At 43.8% G+C, this 27011-nt stretch overlaps 2 protein-coding genes across 5 annotated transcripts in view; one reads left to right on the top strand and one right to left on the bottom strand.

Annotated features, from left to right (window-relative positions):
* The window catches only part of fam110b (family with sequence similarity 110 member B), a 219373-nt gene that overhangs the window by 80067 nt on the left and 112295 nt on the right, over nucleotides 1-27011 (top strand). Inside the window, exon 1 of one of the 4 annotated variants that reach the window (XM_060822628.1) lies at nucleotides 15297-15395. The exons of the other annotated variants lie outside the window; for them this stretch is intronic. The gene's annotated coding sequence lies outside the window, so the exon portion shown is untranslated. Of the gene's footprint in view, nucleotides 1-15296; nucleotides 15396-27011 lie in introns of those variants that run through there. 4 annotated transcript variants of the gene reach the window in all.
* On the bottom strand, nucleotides 3707-5163 carry LOC132815157 (basic salivary proline-rich protein 2-like). Its single transcript, XM_060823970.1, has 2 exons — nucleotides 4559-5163; nucleotides 3707-4508 (listed from the first exon to the last, which is right to left on the bottom strand). Exons 1-2 carry the CDS (start codon nucleotides 5161-5163, stop codon nucleotides 3707-3709), a joined length of 1407 nt encoding a protein of 468 aa, XP_060679953.1.

Below are 27011 nucleotides of genomic sequence, written 5' to 3' on the forward strand. Positions count from 1 at the left end.
TCAATGCAGCTTTTATCCTTCAGATAAAGACCTGCATATTTATAGTACTTTTTTATGAGTCCATATGTCTACAAGGTACTTTGGAAGTGTAGTGTACTGTCAAATGCCCCATAAGGTGCTCAGAAATTTCTCTCCATATGTAATGAATACTATAGAAAAATTAATCATTGCATATAGCAACGGGTAAGTGATATGGCATCTGACGTGGATCTGTTGGTCCAATAGGCAAATTGGAGTGGGTCAGGAGTAGTGGGGAGGCTGGTGTTGATTAATGCCATGACCAGCCTTTAAAAGCACTTCATGACCACCGAAGTTAGGGCTACTGGGCGGTAGTCATTGAGACATGCTTCATGAGCCTTCTTAGGCACAGGGATGGTGTTGGCCTCTTGAAACAGGCAGGGACAGTGGCCTGCTGCAGGTCTAGGTTGAAGATGTCCAAAAAGACTCTGCCAGTTGATCTGTGCATTCTCTGAGTGCACGGCCTGGTACTCCGTCTGGTCACATCGCTTTCCTTGGATTCACACACAGGAAAACTGAGCTGACCCCTGATGCAGTGACTGTTGGGGTAGGTTCGTCAGGACTTGTCAGAATAGGTGTTCCCTCTCCGCCAAAAGTCTGTTCAAAGCGAGCACAGAAGGCATTGAGACAATCTGGGAGGGATGTGTCATTGTCTGCTATCTTGCACTGCCTCTTTTTAGAACCTGTGATGTCATTCAGTCCTTGCCATAATCGCCGGGTGTCTGTCTGGGTCTCTAGTTTGGATCGGTGTTGGTCCTTGGCGTCTTAATGGCTCTGTGAAGGTCATACTTGGATTCCTTATATTTGAGTGGGTCTCCTGAACTGAAGGCCTCACGCCTGATTTTTAGCAGGTTCTGTATGTCCTGATTCATTCAGGTTTCCTGTTGGGGAACACCCGGATTGACTTCCTCAGTATTCAGTCCTCCTTGTTGATAAAGTCTGTGATAGTGGTGGCGTACTCATCCAAGGTACCTGCGGCCTGTTTGAATACAGCCCAATCAGTCGATTCCAGATAGCACCGGAGTTGATCCTCTGCCGCCTCCGACCAGCACTGGACCTGTATTTGCGAAGGGGGGGGTCTCCTGCTTGAGCTTTTACCTGTAAGCCGGGAGAAGATGCACGGCATTGTGGTTGGAGTTCCCGAAATGAAGCAGGGGATGGAGCGATAGGCATCCTTCACAGTGGTCTAAAATGTTCAGGCCCTGGTGAGGCAGGTGATGTTCTGGTGATACCTGGGCAACACCTTCCTTAGATTGTCTTGATTGCAGTCGCCAGTCACAATAAACAGGGCCTTGGGTGTCCATTTCCAGGGTGTTAGTGGAGGAGTACAGCACATCCAGAGCTTCCTCAACCTTTGCTTGTGGTATGTACACAGCAGTTAGTGTAGCAGCAGGAAATTCCTGTGGTAGATAGAAAGGGCAGCATTTGATGGTAAGGAATTCAAGGTTTGGGGAGCAATGGTTGCCTAGGGTTACAATGTCCATGCACCACAAGTTGTTGATTAAAAAGCAAACCCCTCCACCCTTTGTCTTACCTGAGGACGTGATCAGCCTGAAGTGTGCAGTCGGGATGGATGGGTTGAGCAGGTTTCTGTGAAGCAGAGTGCACAGCAGTCCCACAGTTCACGCTGGGAGCTGAGCCATGATCTGAGTTTGTCCATCTTGTTCTCCAGAGTTTGCTTGGAGTAAGCCAGGAAGGTGGGTCTTGAAACTGTATAGTCTCAGTCTTTCTCGCAGACCGGCATGCTTTCCCTGCTTCCCCACAGGTTTCTTACATTTGAGTGGTCTGGTGGAGTGGATTGTGACTGCTTCCAAATAAGTGATCCTTCCTAGGATCCTGTGGAGCAGGTAGGTTGCAGTTTAATGGATTTTTGCAGATGTCTGCTTAGGACCCAGTGTAGCAGGTAATTTGTTGAGTGGTGTGTTTACTGGAGGGAGTGTGTTTAGGACCCAATGGAGAAGGTAAGTTTCTGCTGGTTTTCTGATTTTGTCCCGTTAGTTCCTGGTTTCAGTTGCAAGATTGAACCCAAATCTGGAAAAAAAATCATCCAAATCTATTCAGTTTTCTATTTGATTTCAGAAACAAGTCAATGAAGTTTTCACCATGTAGCTCTGCAGTCCTGTTGTATATCTAGGACTAAAAATGTGTATTGGCTTAAATGTTGGGAAGATAATTTCTTTCTGAGAGAGATTGATCTTGAGAGTTGAGGTTGCTCCTAGTTTACCTTCTCAAATATCCATTAAAGTTTTGTGTTTTGTATTCTACAATTCTTTTGTATTCTTGGAACTCCGGTATCCAGATTGTTCTGTGACCTAACCAGAAATTGTATATGTCACAACTATAAATGTATGTAACAGGAAAAATAAAATTAATATTTCCTGTTTTTGGATTTTTCGTAGATTGGTAAACGGTAATTTTAAACAGTTGATGCTTGAATTGAACTTTCTGATTTGTTGAAGGAGGATTCATGTTTATGCTAAGACCAATGATGGAATTTCTAGTCACTGAAGCTTTGTAAGGTGAGAAAGCCTGACCCTGAACAGTCAGACATCAACCTTCCAGTTCGTCAAGCATTACAAATCCCACGTGGGAAGTAAGGGAAAGAAAAAGACAAATCATAGAGTCATAGAGATGTACAGCAGAGAAACAAACCCTTTGGTCCAACTCATCCAGGCAAACCATTTGCCAGCATTTCGCCCATATCCCTCGAAATATTTCCTATTCATATACCCATCCCGACACCTATTAAATATTGAAATTGTACAGCCTCCACTTCCTCTGGCAGTTCATTCCAGACACGCACCACCTTCTGTGTGAAGAAGTTGCCCCTTGCACGTTAAACCTATGCCGCCTTGTTTGGATTCTCCCACCCTGGGGAAAAGACCTTGTCTATTTACTCTTTTCAAACCCCTCATGATTTTATAAACCAACATAAGGTCACCCCTCAGCCTCCAACGGTCCAGGGAAAATAGCCCTAGCCTATAGGTCTCCCTGTAGCTCAAACCCTCCAACCCTGGCAACATCCTTGGAAACTTTTCTGAGCCTTTTCAAGTTTCACACCATCCTTCCTACATGACAGAGACCAGAATTGCATGCAGTTTTCCAACAGTGGCCTATCCAAAGTCCTGTACAGCCACAATATGACTTCCCAACTCCTAAACTGACTGATGTATTGACCAATAAAGGCAAACATATCAAACACTGCCTTCACTATCCTATCTACCTGGGGCTCCACTTTCAAGGAACTGTGAACTTGTGCCAAATCTCTTTGTTCAGCAACACTCCCCAGGACCTTGCCATTAAGTGTTGAAGTCCTGCTCTGATTTGCCTTTCCAAAATGCAACAACTGTCATATATCTAAATTGAATTTCACCTGCCACTCCTTGGCCAAATTGAGTAAATACTGAACAAATGGAAGGATTTGGAGAAGAATAAGGTGATAAGATACAATTCTAAAGGGTGTGCGGAAGGGAAGGTGGACTTGGCCATGTACATATCATTGAAGGTTGCAGGACATTTTGAGAAAGTGGTTTGTAATTGTTTAAGGTTTTGGACTTCACAAATTGTCGGATATGTAATGTACTTAACCTAACATAGGTACACAAAAATCTGGAAAGGAAATTTATTCTCAAAGTTGTTTGGCTTTTGTTTTATTAAAGTCTGGAAACGAGGAAGTTAAGGTGAGCCTTTATAAAATACTGTTTGTCGGGCCCTGTCGAGGGTCGGTACCTGTCGGGGTCGGGCCCTGTCGAGGGTCGGTGCCTGTCGGGGTCGGGCCTTGTCGAGCGCTGGAGCCTGTCGGGGTCGGGCCTTGTCGAGGGTCGGGCCTTGTCAAGGGTTGGGGCCTGTCGGGGTCGGGCCTTGTCGAGTGTCGGAGCCTGTCGGGGTCGGGCCTTGTCGAGAGTCGGTGCCTGTCGGGGTCAGGCCCTGTCGAGCGCTGGAGCCTGTCTGGCGTCGGGCCCTGTCGAGCGCTGGAGCCTGTCGGGGTCGGGCCCTGTCCAGCGCTGGAGCCTCTCGGGGTCAGGCCTTGTCGAGAGTCGGTGCCTGTCGGGGTCGGGCCTTGTCGAGAGTCGGTGCCTGTCGGGGTCGGGCCTTGTCGAGTGTCGGTGCCTGTCAGGGTCGGGCCCTGTCGAGCGCTGGAGCCTGTCGGGGTCGGGCCTTGTCGAGAGTCGGTGCCTGTCGGGGTCAGGCCCTGTCGAGCGCTGGAGCCTGTCTGGCGTCGGGCCCTGTCGAGCGCTGGAGCCTGTCTGGCGTCGGGCCCTGTCGAGCGCTGGAGCCTGTCGGGGTCGGGCCTTGTCGAGAGTCGGTGCCTGTCGGGGTCAGGCCTTGTCGAGCGCTGGAGCCTCTCGGGGTCGGGCCCTGTCGAGTGTCGGTGCCTGTCGGGGTCGGGCCTTGTCGAGAGTCGGTGCCTGTTGGGGTCGGTGCCTGTCGGGGTCGGGCCTTGTCGAGAGTCGGTGCCTGTTGGGGTCGGTGCCTGTCGGGGTCGAGCCCTGTCGAGAGTCGGTGCCTGTCGGGGTCAGGCCTTGTCGAGAGTCGGTGCCTGTCGGGGTCAGGCCTTGTCGAGCGCTGGAGCCTGTCGGGGTCAGGCCTTGTCGAGCGCTGGAGCCTGTCGGGGTCGGGCCTTGTCGAGAGTCGGTGCCTGTCGGGGTCGGGCCCTGTCGAGAGTCGGTGCCTGTCGGGGTCAGGCCTTGTCGAGAGTCGGTGCCTGTCGGGGTCGGGCCTTGTCGAGAGTCGGTGCCTGTCGGGGTCGGGCCTTGTCGAGCGCTGGAGCCTGTCGGGGTCAGGCCTTGTCGAGTGTTGGTGCCTGTCGGGGTCGGGCCTTGTCGAGCGCTGGAGCCTGTCGGGGTCGGGCCCTGTCGAGTGTCGGTGCCTGTCGGGGTCGGGCCCTGTCGAGCGCTGGAGCCTGTCGGGGTCGGGCCTTGTCGAGAGTCGGTGCCTGTCGGGGTCAGGCCTTGTCGAGCGCTGGAGCCTCTCGGGGTCGGGCCCTGTCGAGTGTCGGTGCCTGTCGGGGTCAGGCCTTGTCGAGCGCTGGAGCCTGTCGGGGTCAGGCCTTGTCGAGCGCTGGAGCCTGTCGGGGTCGGGCCTTGTCGAGAGTCGGTGCCTGTCGGGGTCGGGCCTTGTCGAGCGCTGGAGACTGTCTGGCATCGGGCCCTGTAGAGTATAAGGTCCTGTATTGTGTCCAATTTGCAGCATCACACTTTCAGAAAGATGCAAAGGTATTGGAGATGGAAATTTACGAGAATTGTTCCAGAGGATGGGAGACTTCAGCTAACACTGATTGGTGAAACTGGAATTGTTCACTCTGGAGAATGAAAGGTTGAGAGAAGTTTTGTTAGAGATGTTCAGAATCATGAGATATCCAGGCAGAAGAGATTGAAAGAATGTTTTCCTACTCGTCAAGGCCCAAATGGACCAATTAAAGATGATTCGAGAGAAGTCCAAAGGGTAAATGGGGAAACCTTCCTTGCAATAGCAAGTTAGAAACTGAAGCCAAGAGGAATGTGGAGCCCAAATCAATTGTGGTTTTTTTAAGGAGTTGAATATCTAAAGGAAAAAGACCTTGCAGGGCGATAGAAAAAATAGAATGAGATTAGCTGAATTACTCACTCAGAAGACCACCACAGACACAAGTGGCCAAACATCCTCCTGTGTTGTAACCAGTCTGTGATTCACAGTGGGACATGGACCAACAAGGAAATATAATAACCAAAAACGATGGTTCCTTAAAAATGTCTATATGAGGGTTGTGCAAGAAGAGAGAAGTGGTATGGCAAACAAATTTTAAAAAACAAAATGCCAGAATAACACGGCACATCATTACACAGTTGTTGAGCATTACACACCTGAAACAGTTAAACTGAAAGTACAAATCGATCCTATTTCTGGCATTTGTTTGTATTAGGTTGTCAGCATTTGAAATATTTTAGTTTTAGTGAAAGTGTAATATTTTTCAGCAATGGTTAAACCATTGTTATAAATGCAGTAAATCTCTAAAACCACGACAGAAGGATTATCTGTGCCATAAAAATCATGCCACTTTCTTATAATTTGAGGTTTAAGCTGTGCTTCAGTGGGAGCACTCTCATTTCTGAGTCAGAATATTACAGATTTAAGTCCCTCTCCAGGGCACTATCTCAGCTGTCATTGTGGGTCATTATTGAGGAGGTGAAATCTTTCAGATGAGATGTTAGCTAAAGCCCGATTTGCTGCATTAGGTGAATATGAAAGGTTCCTTGGAAGTATTTTGAAGAAGAGCAAGAGTCCTGCTCACTTGTCCTGACCAAGATAAATCTTCGAGTAAAAAATGAGGTCTGCAGATGCTGGAGATCACAGCTGCAAATGTGTTGCTGGTCAAAGCACAGCAGGTTAGGCAGCATCTCTATTCCTGAGATGCTGCCTAACCTGCTGTGCTTTGACCAGCAACACATTTGCAGCTGACCAAGATAAATCCAATAACCAACATATCATTTGTATCATCTTGGAATGTGTAAATTGGCTGCCGCACTTTTTCTGTTACAACAGTAGCTATGTTTCAAAAGTCCGACATTTGACTGAAAAGCATTTATGGACGTTCTTGGGCTGTGGGGACTCTTGACACTTGTATAGACTAATTTGCTTTGTCCAGTATATATTTTATTTCCATTTTGTGTTTGAAACATGGTCAAACCTTTCAATGAGAAAAAGGCATCAGATGTTTGAAGTATGTAGTAACATACTTTTTGTAGATTCCAATCTTCATATTGTACAGAATGATTAAGTTAATGATGGAAGGATAGGATAGGTTTATGTAGTTGAAGAAATGGTATAGAATTTGGGTCTTCAGATTTTGGAGCATTGTATCTAGGACAAACAAAGGGGGAATTTGATCAAGTTGGACAAGTTACACCTTAGAGCTGAGATTGTTGACCTTGTGATAAAGCTAATCTGCTGTGGATAGGACTTAAACAAATTTGACTGGGAAAAGAGTAGTAAGATGAAGAGAAATGATCTGCACAGAGGCCTGTGAGAGACAAATACCACTCCATTAAAAAAGTATTTGTGAAATAAGTCCGAGTAGAAACAATTGTGAGACCATCTGGGTAAGTGCAAGTAAATGTATATGCTTTGGTAAATAATTTTGATGTGTAAGCACAGGTTACAGCAGAGGACCATGAGAGAGTGGGGGCAATAAGAGCAGGTCTTTGATGCTATCCAGTTTAGTCCCACTTCCTGTTCTGTGAAGAATTTTGCTTTGATGTATGATTCCAGTTTTAGGTTTGTAGAAGTTACTATTGAGTCTGTTTCCACCCCTTTCAGACTGCATTCCATGTTACAATTCTGTGTGTGATGATATGTTGTTTTTACCAATCACCTTTAATTCCGCGTCTTTTAATTACTGGCTTTTCTGCTTACTTATCCTGTTGTAGCTATTATGATTTTGAAGACCTATCTCTTAGTTTACTTTAACTTCTCTTTACTCTAGGGAGAACAATCCAAGCAGTAAACCTTCCAGCAAGAATTTTGGTTAGTCATGAAAAATATCAAGGGCATAATTCACAGGGTTGTGATTCCAGGAGGACTGTTTTGAACAGTTGGATGAAATGTGTTTGTATACAGATGGAGGCTAGCCTGCTGAGCTACCCCTCATGTTACCTTTAGAAAAAGATGTCTATTTTACAACAAAAGTTGCCTTTCAGTTGTAGGACCGGTTGAAGCTACCACCTTTGAGCTTTCCAACATATTTGTTTTGGCAGTGGTTTTCCTGGCCAATGCCCTCCACTTCTGATTCTCTGTTGCTTTGTTTCATATAGCACATACCAGATGTTTCAATCACTTAATATTTCAGACAGAATGCAGACTTCCAGCAATTCAAATGTTGGTTCAAAGATAATGATCTTGCTGTGATGGGGCACTGTTTCAGGAAACAAACTCCACCAACTAGGGTTACTGTGCTAAATGGTGCAAATTTGAAGAATGATAGAAGAGTGGAACATGCAAGGTTAGTTATCAACTTAGCTCAATCAGGAAATATTTCCCACCTGTATTTACCTACAATACGCTGTTGTGAGTGGTCCTGCAGACAAGCTGGTTTTCCATTCTTTACATCTTGTTTTATATGAGCTTTATGCATCTCCTTTAGCTGCTAGTTGTAACTTTAATATGGTGTTTTAATATGATCTTCGAGTCTGCTGTTTGGAAGTTTTAAACTGTATGATTTGTAATTTGTACATGGAAGATGATATTATTAATAACATTAGTTTCAACCTATCAGATTACATAGCTTGCAGGCTTTAGTTGCAGGTAGAAAATCTCCTGCTATAAGATGAAAGTTTAATTTGTTAGAAGAATGATGTACATCGTTAATGGTGTGTATCAATTATAAGGATTACAAGTTTCATTGTTAAACATCAGTAAGGCTCAGTTGAATAGTAATACACAAAATGGCTCCAATAGTGCCCATTCAATTCCCACATCAGCTGTGGTAAGCCATGGAACCTCCCCAAGATATATGTAACTGATGTCTCTCTCTGTCTCTCTCTCTCTCGCTCTGCCTCTCTCACTCTCACTCTCTTGCTTACACTGTCACTCTCTCATGGAGGAAGATGTCTATGTCCCTTGTGGACTACAGTATATCTCATTACCAGTTTGGTTTTTATGGTTTCAGAACTTCAGAATATCTTGACATATCTTACTGTGGAAAAAAGATTTTGGTTGACTTCATCAGGGAAGACAACAATATTCTGCATTGTACAATTAGTAAACAGAGTTTCAGTGGCCAGTAACTGCATCTACTCGTTGCTTAGATGCTTCTTCAGCTTCTTTCTGTCCCATTGGTCATGTCTTTAAAACAGCTATGCTGCTGATAGTATTTAAATTAAGGATCAATGGGCAGTATTCCAGCCACAAGGAGAGAGATATCCCAGTGTCCTTCTCCTAAATTGTAATATGCCTTGCATATAGTTCCATTCCTGTGAGGGATGCTTAAATGCACAAAGAGAGTAAAAATATTTTGCATCAGTATTTACTGTGGAAAAGGATATAGAAGATATAGACTGTAGGGAAATAGATGGTGACATCTTGCAAAATGTCCTGATTACAGAGGAGGAAGTGCTGGATGTCTTGAAATGGTTAAAAGTGGATAAATCCCCAGAACCTGATCAGGTGTACCCAAGAACTCTGTGGGAAGCTAGAGAAGTGATTGCTGGGCCTCTTGCGAAGATATTTTTATCATTGATAGTCACAGGTGAGGTGTCGGAAGACTGGAGGTTGGGTAACATGGTACCACTATTTAAGAAAGGTAGTCAGGACAAACCAGGGAACTATAGACCAGTGAGTCTGACGTCAGTGGTGGGCAAGTTGTTGGAGGGAATCCTGAGGGACAGGATGTACATGTATCTGGAAAGGCAAGGACTGATTCGGGATAGTCAACATGACTTTGTGCGTGGGAAATCATGTCTCACAAACTTGATTGACTTCTTTGAAGAAATAACAAAGAAGATTGATGAGGGCAGAGCAGTAGATGTGATCTATATGGACTTCAGTAAGGTGTTCGACAAGGTTCCCCATGGGAGACTGATTAGCAAGGTTAGATCTCATGGAATACAGGGAGAACTAGCCATTTGGATACAGAACTGGCTCAAAGGTAGAAGACAGAGGATGGTGGTGGAGGGTTGTTTTTCAGACTGGAGGCCTGTGACCAGTGGAGTGCTACAAGGATCGGTGCTGGGCCCTCTACTTTTTATCATTAACATAAATGATTTGGATGCGAGCATAAGAGGTACAGTTAGTAAGTTTGCAGATGACACCAAAATTGGAGGTGTAGTGGACAGTGAAGAGGGTTACCTCAGATTACAACAGGATCTGGACCAGATGGGCCAATGGGCTGAGAAGTGGCAGATGGAGTTTAATTCAGATAAATGAGAGGTGCTGCATTTTGGGAAAGCAAATCTTAGCAGGACATATACACTTAATGGTAAGGTCATAGGGAGTGTTGCTGAACAAAGAGACCTTGGAGCGCAGGTTCATAGCTCCTTGAAAGTGAGGTTGCAGGTAGGTAGGATAATGAAGAAGGCGTTTGGTATGCTTTCCTTTATTGGTCAGAGCATTGAGTATAGGAGTTGGGAGGTCATGTTGCACCTGTACAGGACATTGGTTAGGCCACTGTTGGAATATTGTGTGCAATTCTGGTCTCCTTCCTATTGGAAGGAAGTTGTGAAACTTGAAAGGGTTCATAAAATATTTACAAGGATGTTGCCAGGGTTGGAGGATCTGAGCTATAGGGAGAGGCTGAACAGGCTGGGGCTGTTTTCCCTGGAGCATCAGAGGCTGAGGGGTGTCCTTATAGAGGTTTACAAAATTATGAGGGACATGGATAGGATAAATAGGCAAAGTCTTTTCCCTTAGGTTGGGGAGTCCAGAACTAGAGGGCATAGGTTTAGGGTGAGAGGGGAAAGATATAAAAGAGACCTAAGGGGCAACTTTTTCACGTAGAGAGTGGTACGTGTATGGAATGAGCTGCTAGAGGAAGTGATGGAGGATTTTACAATTTCAACATTTCGGGAGCATTTGGATGGGTATATGAATAGGAAAGGTTTGGAGGGATATGGGCTGGGTGCTGGCAGGTGGGACTAGATTGGGTTGGGATATCTGGTTGGCATGGACAGGTTGGACCGAAGGGTCTGTTTCCTTGCTATACATTTCTGAGTCTATGACTCTATGACATCCTACTGTCAGTATCTGGTACATTGGTTCTATACAGTGAATGCATGAGTATTGAAGTGCCATAGCTCAGATGAATGACCATGGAATTGCCATAGGTAAAACCATTTAAACCTGTCCTTCAAAAGATTCCCACATTCCACTTGTGTGGATTGTTCTAGCAGACAGCTTGTCTGGTCGAACACCTTTCCTGTGCTACGGATTGCAAAGCCTTTTAGAACATGACGACTCCATGAAAATTGGTGAAAGTTAGAAATTCTGGAATTGGGTCCCAACAGCTATTTTCACAGGGATCCCGACTTCATCAGATTCCACCATGATAACTCTGTTTCTGCACACTGCTGCCAGATTTCCAGAATTTTCCAGCATTATCTGTTTTGTCTCTGATCCTTTAGTCTGAACTAGATTTGAAAACAAGCCCCTTTGATGATAGGTAATGTCAAACTCATTGAGCCACTCACTGTCACTTTGTTTTAAACCCTGCCTTCAAGCTCTTGGACAAGGTTATGTCAGCACCAGGCAACATAACAATTGTTCTTTCCATTCCTAATCGTAGAACCTTTGCTCTGCATTTATCATGTAAACAATAAATTTTATTCAATAACATTCTTGGACTCTGTTTACTATACAACTCCCATGTCCTATATTGAAATTCTGAATTAATTGCCTCAATATCTAACTAACTCCATTTGAGTTTTGTTACAAGATTGGAACAGGATTTTAATTGGAATCAATTCATACCCATGTCACAGCTTCTCTTATCTCCTTATATTGCCAAGTTTCCTTCAAGGCAGAACTCATTTTTTTTTCACAATTAAGGGCCTTCCTGGTTTGGTGCTTTCCTATTATGCCCTGAAGAAGCTTTACACCCAAAATGTCGACTTTTCCACCTCCTGATGCTGCCTGGATGCTGTGGTTCTTCCAGCCTCCTGCTTGTTTACCTTGGATTCTGACATCTGCATTTTATTTCTCTTCCTATTATTTTGACAAGTTTATATTCTCAGTAAATTGAAAAAAAATACTCAATTCCTCATCTCAAACATAAAAATCACACAACACCAGGGTATAGTCCAACAGGTTGAATTGGAAGCACACTAGCTTTCGGAGCGACGTTCCTTCATCAGGTGATAGTGGAGGGCTCGATCGTAACACAGAATTTATAGCAAAAATTTGCAGTATGATGTAACTGAAATTATACATGGAAAAATTGATTGTCTGTTAAGCCTTTCATCTGTTAGAATACAGTGATAGTTTCACTTCTTTCATGTGTAAATCACAAAACCCTTTTTAAAGTTGCATTCTCGGGTTAGCTGTTAACAATGGTGATAGCTAGACAATATGTTGAAGGTGTTGGCCCCCTGTGTTCTCTGTCTATGACCTGATGTTTAGATTGATTCTAATCTAAAAAGTGAGGTAACAGAGTTTAACATAAATTCATGCAGTTTTTGAGCTCAGAGTTCTACATGAATGTATGCAGCTTTTGAGCAAAGTGCAATGTAACTCTGCAAGTACAAATTCACCCCACAAAATATATGTGTGCATGTGGGTCTTTGTCTGTGTGTGTGTGTGTGTATGTATGTAGTGAGTGCAGAGTGTCTTAAGTCTGTGAGGGGGTGCGTGTGGGTGTGGGTGTGTGTGTGTTTGAGTGTGGGTGTGTGTGTGTTTGAGTGTGGGTGTGTGTGTGTAGTGCAATGGTGATCACCTGTAATGTGACGTGAACCCAAGGTCCCAGTTGAGGCCCACCCTATGGGTACCGAACTTAGCTATCAGCCTCTGCTCGGCCACTTTTCTCTGCTGCCTGGTCCTGAAGTCCACCTTGGAGGATGGTCACCCGAAGGTCCGAGGCTGAATGTCCTGGAGCACTGAAGTGTTCCCCAACTGGGAGGGAACCCTCCTGTCTGTTGATTGTTGTGCGGTGCCCATTCATCCGTTGTCGTAGCCTTTGCTCGATTTCCCCAATGTACCATGCCTCCGGGCATCCTTGCCTGCAACGTATAAGATAGACAACGTTGGCTGAGTCACATGAGTCATATGACAACGGATGAATGGGCACCACACAACAATCAACAGACAGGAGGGTTCCCTCCCAGATGGGGAACACTTGAGTGGTCCAGGATATTCAGCCTCGGACCTTCGGGTGACCATCCTCCAAGGTGGACTTCGGGACAGGCAGCAGAGGAAAGTGGCCGAGCAGAGGCTGATAGCTAAGTTCGGTACCCATAGGGAGGGCCTCAACCAGGACATTGGGTTCATGTCACATTACAGGTGACCACCATTGCACTACACACACACATACTCTCACACACACACAGACGTGCACACAGACATACACACACACCCTTATAGACACACACACACTCCCACATGCACCCCCTCACAGACTTAAGACACTCTGCACTCACTACACACACACACACACACACACACACACACACACACACACTTTCTCACACTCACAACCCCTGCCCCAGACAGACAGACAGACACACACACAGACAAAGACCCACATGCACACATATATTTTGTGGGGTGAATTTGTACTTGCAGAGTTACATTGCACTTTGCTCAAAAGCTGCATACATTCATGTAGAACTCTGAGCTCAAAAACTGCATGAATTTATGTTAAACTCTGTTATCTCACTTTTTAGATTAGAATCAATCTAAACATCAGGTCATAGACAGGGAACACAGTGGGCTAACACCTTCAACATATTGTCTAGCTATCACCATTGTTAACAGCTAACCCGAGAATGCAACTTTATAAAAAAGGTTTTGTGATTTACACATGAAAGAAGTGAAACTATCACTGTATTCTAACAGATGAAAGGCTTAACAGACAATCAATTTTTCCATGTATAATTTCAGTTACATCACACTGCAAATTTTTGCTATAAATTCTGTGTTACGATCGAGCCCTCCACAATCACCTGATGAAGGAACGTCGCTCCGAAAGCTAGTGTGCTTCCAAATAAACCTGTTGGACTATACCCTGGTGTTGTGTGATTTTTAACTTTGTACACCCCAGTCCAACACCGGCATCTCCAAATCATCTCAAACAGGATGTCATCTACCTCTTTCCTAGTTTGTATTCTGTACGTTGACTGGTTTTACACATATAGAACTATATGTTGTACCTTAGCAAAAGTGTCATGTATGCTCTTTATTGCATTAATTTTTGTAAGTAATTGCAATTAGCTGTTAAAATATTTTTGTATTATTCTATCTTACTTTTGAGACAATATTTTGGCTTTATGAGCTGTATTTTGGCGTTTTTTTTAGGATGAGAGGATGAGACAGGTGAAAAGCTGTTTGCTCAAAGTCAACAAAGTAAACAGCTTGTGAGGCCTTGGGGATATTTTTTTCAAGTTGGAACAATAGAAGCAGCCTGAATGGGTGGGGGTCAAGCTCCCAGGAAGTTTAGTTTTAGCTTTTAGTAACAGTTGCTGGGGTCTTGAAGCTGGATGTGGAACCTCTTATTTCTCTCTCTATTACAACTAAAAGCTGTAGAATTACAAATGAGGCATTCAATTTTACTGAACTTTCCTTTGTCAGAGGTGTGTTTATTGGATGTGACAAGATTGGAATAGTTAATTAGTAGTTGTTAATCTATCTATCATTTTGTTTAGCAAAATTTGTTCTGTCGCTGGATTGTTAATGTTTCCTATGTTTCATGGAGGTTTCCTGAGATGACCTGCAGCTGCCAAGATCTGGATACCGTGATGTGGAGGTTCTGGTGTTGGACTGTGGCGGGCAAGGTCAAAAATCACACAACACCAGGGTTATAGTGCAACAGGTTTACTTGAAATCACAAGCTTTCAGGTGAACTGAAAGAGGGCACACCAACACAGTTTATAGGCAGAGACATCAAAGGATCACACAAATGGTGTAAGTGGAGTGAACAAACCTAAAATGGCTGATGGAGAAAGGAGATGAGAGTTTCAGTTGGTTAAGATGCAAATTCAGAATGTGTTACAAGTCACTGCCCCAAGGTAATGAAAGGTTTTATCAGTGTCTGAGGAGAGAGTGAGGTCTGCAGATGCTGGAGTATCAGAGCGGAGAATGTGTTGCTGGAAAAGCGCAACAGGTCAGGCAGCATCCAAGGAACAGGAGAATCGACGTTTCAGGCATAAGCCCTTCATCAGGGCATTCCTGAAGAAGGGCTTATGCCCGAAACGTTGAATTTCCTGTTCCTTGGATGCTGCCTGACCTGTTGCGCTTTTCCAGCAACACATTCTCAGCTCTTTATCAGTGTCTGCCCTAACTTTCCATTTCAGTCAGACAGAGATTTAAAAGGGTGACATCGGAGGTCAGAGACTGAATTGTAGGTGTAAGGCCTCGTTCAGAATCTGTCTCTGGGCTTTAAATCAGGACGGTCTTGTTCCAAATGCAGAAATTTGTAAAATGCCAGACTGACTGTGACTATAAATTGTGTGTATTTTGAACAAAATAGAATATATCTGCAAATAAGTCCACATCTTGGATGAAGTGATTCACTTGCTGGATTTGTATATATGCGTGTGCGCACTTGAGAGAGAGTGAGAGAGACGGATTTTTTATTCATTCCTTTACAGAATGAGAGTTTTGTTGGCTGGGCAGAATTTGTTGCCCGTCCCTAAATACCCAGGGAGCAGGTCAGAGTAATCACGTTGTTGTGGGTCTGGAGTTACTGGCCGGACCAGGTAAGGATGGCAATTTCTTTCCCTAATTGGCATTATTGAACCAAACAGGTTTTTCCTGACAATCAGCAAGTGTTTCATGGTTATCATTAATTTTCATTTCTAAGTTATTATTAAATTAAAATTCTACCATTTGCCATGGTGGTTTTTAACAGTCCAGTGATAATATCACAAGGGAGGGAGGAAGGGAGGGATTGCACGCGTGTTTGAGTGTGTGCGCCTGTGTGGACTGTGCGTGTGTTTGAGAGCATGTGTGTGAGGTTGTGCACGTGTGGGGTTGTACACGTGTTTGAGAGCACGTATGTGTGGGGTTGTGTATGTTTTCGAGAGTGTGAGTATGTTTAAGAACACGTATGTGTGGGGTTGAGCACGTGTTTGAGAATGCACTTGTATGTGTATTTGAGAGTTTGAACATGTTTAAGAGTGCACGTGTGTGTGGAGCTGTGCATGCGTTTGAGTATGCATGTGTGTGTGTGGAGTTGTGCGTGCGTTTGAGAGAGTGCATGTGTGGGATTGTATGTGTGTGTGTGTCTGGGAGTGCAGTAGGTAAACGAAAATTGTACAAACTAACTTAATTACTCTACCTCACACCCACTCTCACTCTCACTCTGAAAGCTTGTGATTTCAAGTAAACCTGTTGGACTGTAACTGGGTGTCATGTGATTAGGTCTGCAGGATGTGTCTTTGGTTGCAAATCTCATCAAATTGCATGAATTGGTTGTAGCAGCAGGTAAAGCAGCCACCATGCTGCCCCTCTGACACTCCATGGTGGGGTGCGGTGTGTGCCACCTGCAGGATGTACTTCAGAAAGTCACCAGGGATTCTTAGCACCTTCCAGACCTGTTGCCCCAACCCTGGAGGGACATGGGCACCACCTGCTGGCTTCCTCTCTGGGTCACTCACCATTCTGACTTAGAAATATATCATAAGAAATGTTACTTGTAGAAGGAGGACATTCAGCCCACCATGTCTGCCCCAATTTTGAGTGATAACGGATTTGAAAATGTTCCATCAGTGTGACTGGGATGGAGTCCTGGAATTCACTCCCTGACAGTGTTGCGGGTCAGCCTGCAGTGCACGGACTACAGCCTAGCTCTCCTGTGGCAGCTAGGGACAGCCCAGTCTGCAATGCCCATATCCCATGAATGAAATTTTAAAAAACCCACCACCAATCCTTCTTGCTGGAATTAGTCTGAGCTACTAATACCCTATAGGAAAGGATAGACCAGATTCCAGGGACTGAGTGGCCCACTCCTGTCTCTAAAACTTGCTTATTTGCAGCATAACATGCTTGTTATTCTCCTCACTGCTACTATTTATGAATCTCAAGGTGCAGTATACTTTGCTGCCATCTTTGCAGGAAAACACAATGAGACAACCCCACCCCCACAAGTCTGTGGGCCATGCTCCCAGATCTTGAATTGTGTCACCTTCCCCTTGCTATCCCTTCTGCTGAAATGCATCACTTTATACTTGTCTGCGCTAAATGGCATTACCCTTACTTTGTATGTGCATCACTTTTAATCTACACCCTCTTTTACACATGGGACCAGCTTCTCACTATCTATTCTTTCCAGCCCACTCATTATTTTGACTCCTCTGAGCCAATTTTTCTCATTTCAATGACCTTTTTGGAATATTGGAGTTGTGTTAAAATTTACTTGGTGCCACCTCTATCTTCTTTAGATTACAGGAGTTGAGACATTATGTTGAGATTGTACAGGACATTGTGAGGCCTCTTCTGGAGTACTGTGTCCAGTTTTGGTCACCCTGTTACAAGAAGGATCTTATTAAACTGGAGACAGTTGAGAAGAGATGAACCAGGATGTTGCTGGGAATGGGAGGGTTTGATTTAAAAGGATAAGCTGGGACTTTTTTTCACTGGAGCTTAGGAGGTTGAGGGGTGACCTTAGAGAGTTATAAAATCATGAGGATTATAGATAGGTTGAATGACAGGTGTCTTTTCCCTAGGGTGGAGCATTTCAAGATTAGGGAGCATATTTTTCAGGCGAGAGGGGAAACATTTTAAAAAAAAGATGTGAGGAGCAGCTTCTTACACAGAGTGGTTCATGTGTAGAATGGGTGAGGGTGCAGTTACAACGTTTAAAAGACATTTAGATATATTAATGAATAAGAAATGTCTGGATGTATATGTACCAAATGCAGGCAAGTGGGGCTAGTTTAGTTTGGGAATATGGTCGGCGTGGACTTGTTGGATTGAAGGATCTGTTTCCATGCTGTATGACTGTATTTCAATAGAGTTACAGTTCAGCCAATTCTTTTCTTTATTATTTTGTCTGTATTTTGACTGTGGTATAAAAGTGAAGTGTGTCTTCCTTAATGTCCAGTAGTTTGACCAATTGAATTGCACCTGGACATTAAGCCTAGGCCCAAATGCTTTCTTATTTTAAAGCTATCTTCTTAATTTACAAGAGAGTTTGGTCTGGTTCATAACACGTTTTCTAAGGCTTGTCACATGCTTGAATCATAAACTGGTTTGCAGAATGTTTTGGCATTGCCTGTAATTTTGATCCTTTGTACAAGCATGAATTATTAGTGTGCTCATGATCAGCATAATGCCAACATTGTTTCATGTTGTCCCATGAATATAAACTGTCAGAATCCTAGAGATTTACAGCACGGAAACAGACCCTTTGGTCCAACTCATCCATGCTGACCAAATATCCCAACCCAATCTAGCCCCACCTGCCAGAGCCCGGCCCATATTCCTCCAAACCCTTCCTATTCATATACCCATCCAAATGCCTCTTAAATGTTGTAATTGTACCAACCTCCACCGTCTCCTCTGGCAACTCATTCCACACATGCATCACCCTCTGCATGAAAACGTTGCCCCATCCGAGGAGCAGGAAGAGCTTATGCTCAAAATGTAGACCCTCCTGCTCCTCGGATGCTTCCTGACTGGCTGTATTTTTTCAGCACCACACTTTTTGACTCTCACTTTCAGGGTACAATGGACCTGAACACCCAGATCTCCATGTGCATCAGTTTTCCCCAGCACTTTTCCATTTATCATATAACCCTCTCTAGAATTGGATCTTCCAAAATGCATCACCTCTGATTTGTCAAGATTGAACTCCATTTGCCACTTCTCTGCCCAACTCTCCAATCTATCTACATTCCTCTGTGTTCTCTGACAGTCCCCTTCACTATCTGCCACTCCACCAATCTTAGTGTTATAGAACACAGAACATAGAAAAATACAGCGCAGTACAGGCCCTTCGGCCCTCGATGTTGCGCCGACCAAAGCCTATCTAACCTACGCTAGCCCAATAACCTCCATATGCTTATCCAATGCCTGCTTAAATGACCATAAAGTGGGAAAACTTGCTATTCAGACCATCTATGCCTTTCATCCAGATCATTTGTGTTTATCACAAGCAACAGTGGTCCCAGTACAATCCCTGTGGAACATCAATGGTCACTGTTCTCCATTTTGAGAACTCCCTTCCACTGCTGTTTGCGTCCTGCTGCCAAGCCAGCTCTTTATCCATCTAGCTAGCACACCCTGGACCCTGCGCAACTTCACTTTCTTCATCAGCCTACCATGGGGAACCTTATCAAATGCTTTACTGAAATCCATGTATATGACATCTATAGCCTTTCCCTCTTTCAATCAACTTTGTTACTTTCTCAAAGAGTTTGGTAAGACATGACCTTTCCTGCACAAAACCATGTTGCCTATCACTGATAAACCCATTTTCTTCCACATGTAAATAGATCCCTATCCCTCAGTATCTTCTCCAGCAGCTTTCCTACCACTGACATCAGGCTCACTGGTCAATAATTATCTGGATTATCCTTGCTACCCTTAAATAAGTAGACAACATTTGCAATTCTCCAATCCTCCAGGACCTCACCCGTGTTCAAGGATGCAACAAAGATATCTGTTAAAGCCTCAGCTATTTCCTCTCTCATTTCCCTCAGCAACTTGGGATAGATCCCATCCAGACCTGGGGACCTATCCACATTAATGTCGTTTAGAATACCCAAAACATCCTCCTCCTAATGCCGACTTGACCTGAAGTAATCAAACATCTATCCCTAATTTCAACATCCGTCATGTGCCTCTCATTGGTGAATACTGACGCAAAGTATTCCATAAGACCATAAGACATAGGAGTGGAAGTAAGGCCATTCGGCCCATCGAGTCCACTCCGCCATTCAATCATGGCTGATGCGCGTTTCAACTCCACTTACCAGCGTTCTCCCCGTAGCCCTTAGTTCCTCGAGACAAGAATCTATCAATCTCGGCCTTGAGGACATTTAGCGTCCCGGCCTCCACTGCACTCCGTGGCAATGAATTCCACAGGCCCACCACTCTCTGGCTGAAGAAATGTCTCCGCATTTCTGTTCTGAATTGACACCCTCTAATTCTAAGGCTGTGTCCACGGGTCCTAGTCTCCTCGTCTAATGGAAACAATTTCCGAGCGTCCACCCTTTCCAAGCCATGTATTATCTTGTATTATAATCTTCATTAAGAATCTCACCCATTTTCTCTGTCTCCATGCATAACTTTCCTCCTTTGTCCTTGAGTGGGCCAGCCCTTTCCCTCGTTACCCTCTTGCTCCTTATATACGAATAAAAGACTTTGGGATTTTCCTTAACTGTGTTTGCTAAAGATATTTCATGACCCCTTTGAGACCTCTTAATTCCTTGTTTCAGATTGGTCCTTCTTTCCTGAGATTCTTCCAAAGCTTTATCTGTTTTCAGTGACCTAGACCCTCTTTGCTGGTCTCGCAATTTCACCTGTCAATCATGGACCCTAATCTTGCCATTTCTATCCTTCACTTTCACAGAAGTATATCTGTCCTGCACTCTAAGCAGCCTCTCTTGACGTGTGAGAGGCTTTTAAAATGTGAATTTACCTTCAAACAGCTGCTCGCAATCTACATTCCCCAGCTCCTGCCGAATTTTGCTATCGTTGGCCTTCCCTCAATTTAGAATTCTTCCTTAAGGACCACTCTCATCTTTGTCCATGGGTATTCTAAAACTTATGGAATTGTGATCACTATTTCCGAAGTAATCCCTTACTGAAACTTCAACCACTTGGCAGGGATTGTTCCCCAACACGAGGTCTGGTGTGGCCCCTTCCTAAGTTGGACTATTTATAAAACTGTTCTGTAAAACCCTCCTTGATGCTTCTTACAAATTCTGCTCCATCCAAGTCTCTAACACTAAATGGATTCCAGTCAATGTTAGGAAACTTAAAATCTCCCATCACCACCACCCTGTTGCTCCTATGTCTTTCTATCATCTGTTTACATGTTTGTACCTCTATCACATGCTTGATTAGATTAGATTACTTACAGTGTGGAAACAGGCCCTTCGGCCCAACAAGTCCACACCGACCTGCCGAAGCGCAACCCACCCATTTCCCTACACTTACCCCTTTACCTAATACCATGGGTAATTTAGCATGGCCAATTTACCTAACCTGCACATTTTTGGACTATGGGAAGAAACCGGAGCACCCAGAGGAAACCCACGCAGACACAGGGAGATTGTGCAAACTCCACACAGTCAGTCGCCTGAGTCGGGAATTGAACCCGGGTCTCTGGCGCTGTGAGGCAGCAGTGCTAACCACTGTGCCACCCACAATGTTATATCTCGATGAAAAATCAGTTAAAAGTAAACAAAACTTGTTCTAAACTTTTGTTAAAAGCTGAAAATCACACAACACCAGGTTATAGTCCAACAGGTTTAATTGAAAGCACACTAGCTTTCAGAGTGGTGCTTCTTCATCAGGTGGTTGTGGAGAACACAATTGTAAGGCACAGAATTTATAGCAAAAATTTACAGTGTGGTGTAACTGAAATTATACATTGAAAAATACCTTGATTGTCTGTTGAGTCTTTCATCTGTACCAAATGTAAATCACAAAACTTTTTTTTAAAAGTTACATTCTCAGGTTAACTGTAACAATTGGTATTAGCCAGATAGTATGTTGAAGGTGTTAGCCCCATGTTCCCTGTCTGTGCCATAACGTTTAGACTGATTCTAATCTAAAAAGTGAGATAAGAGTTTTACATGAATTCATGCAGTTTTTGAGCCAAGTACAATGTAACTCTGCAAGTACAAATTCACCCTACAAGCATATATGTGCATGTGCATGTGTGTGTGTGTGTGTGTGTGTGTGTGTGTGTGTGTGTGTCTGGGGTGCTAAAAGCAAAATACTGCAGATGCTTGAAATCCGAAATAAAACCAGGAAGTATTGGAGAAACTCAGCAATACGATTTGTAAACTTTTAACTTTGCCTCTCTCGCTCCACAGATACTGCCAGACCTACTAATTTATCTAGAACTTCCTGTTTTTATCTTTTCTAAAATTTTGTTGATTCTTGCAGTGCTTGAAATTGCAGGTTTTTCTGTACTTTGGTAATTTGTGGTCTTTTTGGGCAGTTGACAAGTTTCATTGTTCACTGTTGCACTGAAAATATTCTGGGATGACCATACACTGCCAACACTATAGGATAACTTTTTAAGTGGGGAATATTGCAATGAAAGTGTGACTATTTTGATGCTGAAATCCATCTTATTCTTTCCTTGTGTCACTTCTTGGAAAGCACATATGAGGTAGTTCATAGGTGCTCGAACTCCTACTCTGCCCTGCTTCCTGGCAAACCAGTATAATCCTCTTAAGGTCAACTAATTGGTCATAATTAATCTGATTTGGAGATGCCGATGTTTGACTGGGGTGTATAAAGTTAAAAATCACACAAAGCTCGGTTATAGTCCAACAAGTTTAATTGGAAGCACTAGCTTTCGGAGCGCCCAGACACACACACTCCCACATTCTCACGTGCACCCCCTCACAGACTTAGACACTCTACACTCACATACACACACATATACACTCTCTCTCACACTCTCAAACCCCCCACCCCAGACAGACACACACACACACACAAACCCACGTGCACACGTATACATATACGTTTGTGGGGTGAATTTGTACTTGCAGAGTTACATTGCACTTGGCTCAAAAACTGCATGAATCCATGTAAGACTCTGTTAACTCACCTTTTAGATCAGAGTTAGCATTTCAATTGGGTCACTGGACCTGAAGTGTTAATTCTGATTTCCCTCCACAGATGCTGCCAGACCTGCTGAGCTTGTCCAGTATTTTCCATGTTTTGTATTTGATTTACAACATTTGCAGTTCTTTTGGGTTTCTCCAACACTTTGTTTCTCATTTAGATTTCCAACCGATGCAATCATGCACTTTTACATATTTTTTAACTGATCTGTTTGGGTGTGTAATGGAACCCCTTTAGATCAGCTGGGACTTTGAAGTTTTGGGCCTCCTGACTCAGAGGTTGGACACTAACACTTGCCACAAGAACCAGAGATTGATTTTATATAAAGTGGCCATGTGCTTTCTTAAAGTGGCAAATGTAATATTTTCCAGCATTACTGTATGTGGCAGCATTATGAAGTTGCCTAAATAAAGTGGCATTTTACATACAAAGATTTTGCAGCATAGTCAATTTCCCAAGCAGTGTGGATAAATATTGTAATAAAGTATTATCTTGTGTTCACAAACCTTGCGGAAAATACCAGAATCCATTTCTTTGTATGTCTGTATCTTGCATCACTGTAAATTGCAAATACGTTCAGCTGGCAGTCCATTTATTAAAGGTATCAACACTGCATATTCAGGGTACTGAGGGGGTATTTTTGAGAGGCTGCTGTGTTGGAGAAAATACATACAGTCGATATGAGAACAAACTATTATGATCAAAGTGTGAAAAGTAGTGTATTTTCAGGATTGTTTTGTTGGAGTGAAGTTAATGAGCTAACTGGCAATTCCTGCAAAGATTCTCATGACCAGGCAAATGAGTATCTTTTCTTTCTGTATGCTTCATGCAAGTTATTTCCACTTGAAATGAATGCAGTTGATCATGGGCTGTTGAATTTCTTGTTGGTCGATGTAATATAATTTGTACTTCAGTGGGACGGAGTGGCAGATGTGGCATGTTATTATTTGAATATGAATGATTTATTGTCACTTGCGTTTTTACAGTGAATAAGACAGTGAAATACTGAGAAAAGCTTCAACTCTTGCCACAATCCAGCACATTTTGAGTAGTTTGAGAATAAAATGATACAACTGAAAGTGGGTCTGACTTTGTTCTGCAGCATCCACCCTGAGTTCTGAGCCAGCTGACAGTGACACCTGCACCTCCACCCCTTCCTCCACCACCATCTGTGCCAGACCCACCAACTTCGGAGTTGCCGCTCTTTGGATGCCATCTCCTCACTCCTAAGCCCACCTCAGAGATGCTGAGATCCATACTGAATATATACTCTCCCTGCAACCCTGAGTCCCTCACTCTAGGCCTACTGAGGCCAGGAGCCCCCTGCTCTGGGCCCACTGCAGCCTGGAGCCCCCTGCTCTGGGCCCACTGCAGCCAGGGGTCCCCTGCTCTGGGCCCACTGCAGCCAGGGGTCCCCTGCTCTGGGCCCACTGCAGCCAGGGGTCCCTTGCTCTGGGCACACTGAAGGGTTGATGTAATATAATTTGTACTTCAATGGTACGGAGTGGCAGATGTGGCATGTTATTACTTGAATAAGAATGATTTATTGTCACTTGGAGGAGTCCCAATTGACCGGCCAGGCTACCACCATGGCGCCACGAATCCTACTCTGGCCACCATTGCCTTGCTGGTGCCACACAGTTGAAGAGTCTACTATCTCTGATCGCAGTACGGCTTTATCCCACTGTCGCCGCCACCTCCAATCACTAGGAGGCGCTGCATCTGTGTCCGAGCACCAGGAGCCTGCCACCCGTCTCATTCACCTGGAGCCAATGAGCCAGTCTGAAGGAAACAGGAGAGAATGGACAATCTCACTGAAAACTAGCTGGTTTCTAGAGAACCAATTTAAACGGGACAACAGAAAAGACATTCCTACTCTGAATGCTGTTGACCAACTTCCTTCAAAATAAAACCGGATAAAAGGATTTTAGCTTACCTGCAAAAGTTAAGAATCCTGAAATCGACTATTCCGTCATCAACTTTGCACTGTCTAGTCTTTTCAAAAGAGACAGTGACTTTAATTGACGACTTGAAACCTTTTTTTGGACTCCAATTAGGCAGAAGTATGTGTTGCATTATTATTTTTCACAGTAACCATTAAACTTTGTCTTACGTAAAGTCAAGCAAGGTTTGTTAAATTGTCACCTTTGAAGACGAATTCATTTGGTCTGAGAGAAAGGCATCCTCAGGGTCCTTTCTAAATTAAGCTCTCTGCAACGAGCCAATAGGGTGACAAAATGTCGCTACTCACCTGGGAGCTTCGCAATTCAGTCATAAGCACCACTTTGATGTAAGGGATACAATGTTTTTGAAGCTTAATTGGCAGTCCAGTTTAGCCAGCAAGATACTCTCATAACAACCTTGGCTTTCTGCCAAATTACAGGATAAATCAATGTAGATGTATCTGTTCATAAGACTATAAGATATAGGAACAGAACAAGGCCAGTCAGCACATGAGTCTGCTCTGCCATTTTACCAGGGCTGATATGATTCTCAACCCCACTCTTTCTGCCTTCTCCCATAAACCTTGATTCTGTTACTAATCAATACCCTATCTATCTCTGTCTTAAATACTCCCAATGACTTGTCCTCCATAGCCTTCTGTGTCAGAGTTCCACTTCACCGAGTTGGTGCACAAGCTGTGATTGAGGCTGTTGTGTAGCAGGCAATGGGGCTCATGAAGGTGCAGCTTGGCACAGTCTGGGCTGGGGGGTGGGGGGCAGGATCCCCCTGTATTGTTTGGAGAGAGGGTGCTGCATCAGCCTGGTGTACTGTGTTGTGTATGACTGCAGCAACAAGGTGATGTGATGAATGCTGAGGAGCTGGGATGTCAATACTTGCTTAGTTTTAGTTTTTGTTTTTGTTTTATTTCATATATCATTTTTGGTTTGGAAATATGAAGTGTAAGCTAAATGTGAACTTTATACTGAGCAGTAAAAAAAAAGTACAAACATTTGTTTGTGACATCAGGTCTGGAAGTCAATTGCTGGTTGCTTCTTGTTAAAAGTGCACAATAGACCCTCTGACTCTGGAGAGGCTGACACAGATGGCAGATGTTTGAATGGTAACAGGGCCTCAGAAACAACCAAGAGAAACCAGAGTTTGAACTGGTTTTTGAACTGTGATTAGGTCAGAAGGATTGTATTACAAAAGCTACAGAACAGAGGTTTTGATTGCTCTCTGGTTATCCTCTCATTACCAACTTGTTAGGAGTTTGGAGAATAGAATTAATATTCTTGTGATCCCATTAGAAGGTATCTGCATGCACCATTGTTGTCAGAAACCAAGCAAGATACAATCCTATGTGCCAGTGATATTGCAAAATTTGGAGTCTGCTTAAGTGAACTGGCCAGCTGCACTTTACTTATTTTTCCTGTTTTGATTTATATCTAAAGTCTGTCTGTCTTTGTGTGCGTGGCACTAGAGTGAAAGAGGATTGGGTTTTCATCTTAGACGTTAATTGATTTAACTTTGCTTTTCTAACGCTAATATATTATTAATAACTTATTAAATCTTATATCTACTCTATAAATCTGTTGTTTAGTATTGATGATTCTAAGTCTGGATGAACTCGACTGGGTTTTTTGAGGAAGTAACGAAGAGGATTGATGAGGGCAGAACGATAGACATGATCTATGCGGACTTCAGTCAGTTGTTCTATGAGGTTCCCCATGAGTTTCATCACAAGGAATACAGGGAGAAGTAGCCATTTGGATGTAGAACTGGCTCAAAGGTAGAAGACAGAGGGTAGTGGTGGAGGGTTGCTTTTCAGACTGGAGGCCTGTGACCAGTGGAGTGCCACAAGGATCGGTGCTGGGTCCTCTATTTTTAATCATTTACATAAATGATTTAGATGTGAGTATAACAGGTACAGTTAGTAAGTTTGCAGATGACACCAAAATTAGAGGTGTAGTGGACAGCGAAGAGGGTTACCTCAGATTAGAATGGGATCTTGACCAGATGGGCCAATGGGCTGAGAAGTGGCAAATGGAGTTTAATTCAGATAAATGTGAGGTACTGCATTTTGGGAAAGCAAATCTTAACAGGACGTATACACTTAATGGTAAGGTCCTAGGGAGTGTTGCTGAACAAAGAGACCTTGGAGTGCAGGTTCATAGCTCCTTGAAAGTGGAGTCACAGGTAGATAGGATAGTGAAGAAGGCATTTGGTATGCTTTCCTTTATTGGTCAGAGTATTGAGTACAGGAATTGGGACGTCATATTGTGGCTGTACAGGACACTGGTTAGGCCACTGTTGGAATATTGTGTGTAATTCTGGTCTCCTTCCTATCGGAAAGATGTTGTGAAACTTGAAAGGGTTCAGAAAAGATTTACAAGGATGTTGCCAGGATTGGAGGATTTGAACTACAGGGAGAGGCTGAACAGGCTGGAGCTGTTTTCCCTGGAACGTCGGAGGCTGAGGGGTGACCTTATAGACGTTTACAAAATTATGAGGGGCATGAATAGGATAAGTAGACAAAGTCTTTTTCCTGGGGTCAGAGAGTCCAGGACTAGAGGGCATAGGTTTAGGGTGAGAGGGGAAAGATATAAAAGAGACCT

Source organism: Hemiscyllium ocellatum, chromosome 4 (assembly GCF_020745735.1).
Source record: "Hemiscyllium ocellatum isolate sHemOce1 chromosome 4, sHemOce1.pat.X.cur, whole genome shotgun sequence".
Classification (NCBI taxonomy): Eukaryota; Metazoa; Chordata; class Chondrichthyes; order Orectolobiformes; family Hemiscylliidae; genus Hemiscyllium; species Hemiscyllium ocellatum.

Coding starts and splice junctions, on each gene's coding strand:
- LOC132815157 (XM_060823970.1), bottom strand. CDS start 5,163: ATGCCAGACAGTCTCCAGCGCTCGACAAGGCCCGACCCCGACAGGCAC. Junction 4,509..4,558: donor ACAAGGCCTGACCCCGACAG/GCACCGACTCTC, acceptor GACTCTCGACAG/GGCTCGACCCCGACAGGCAC.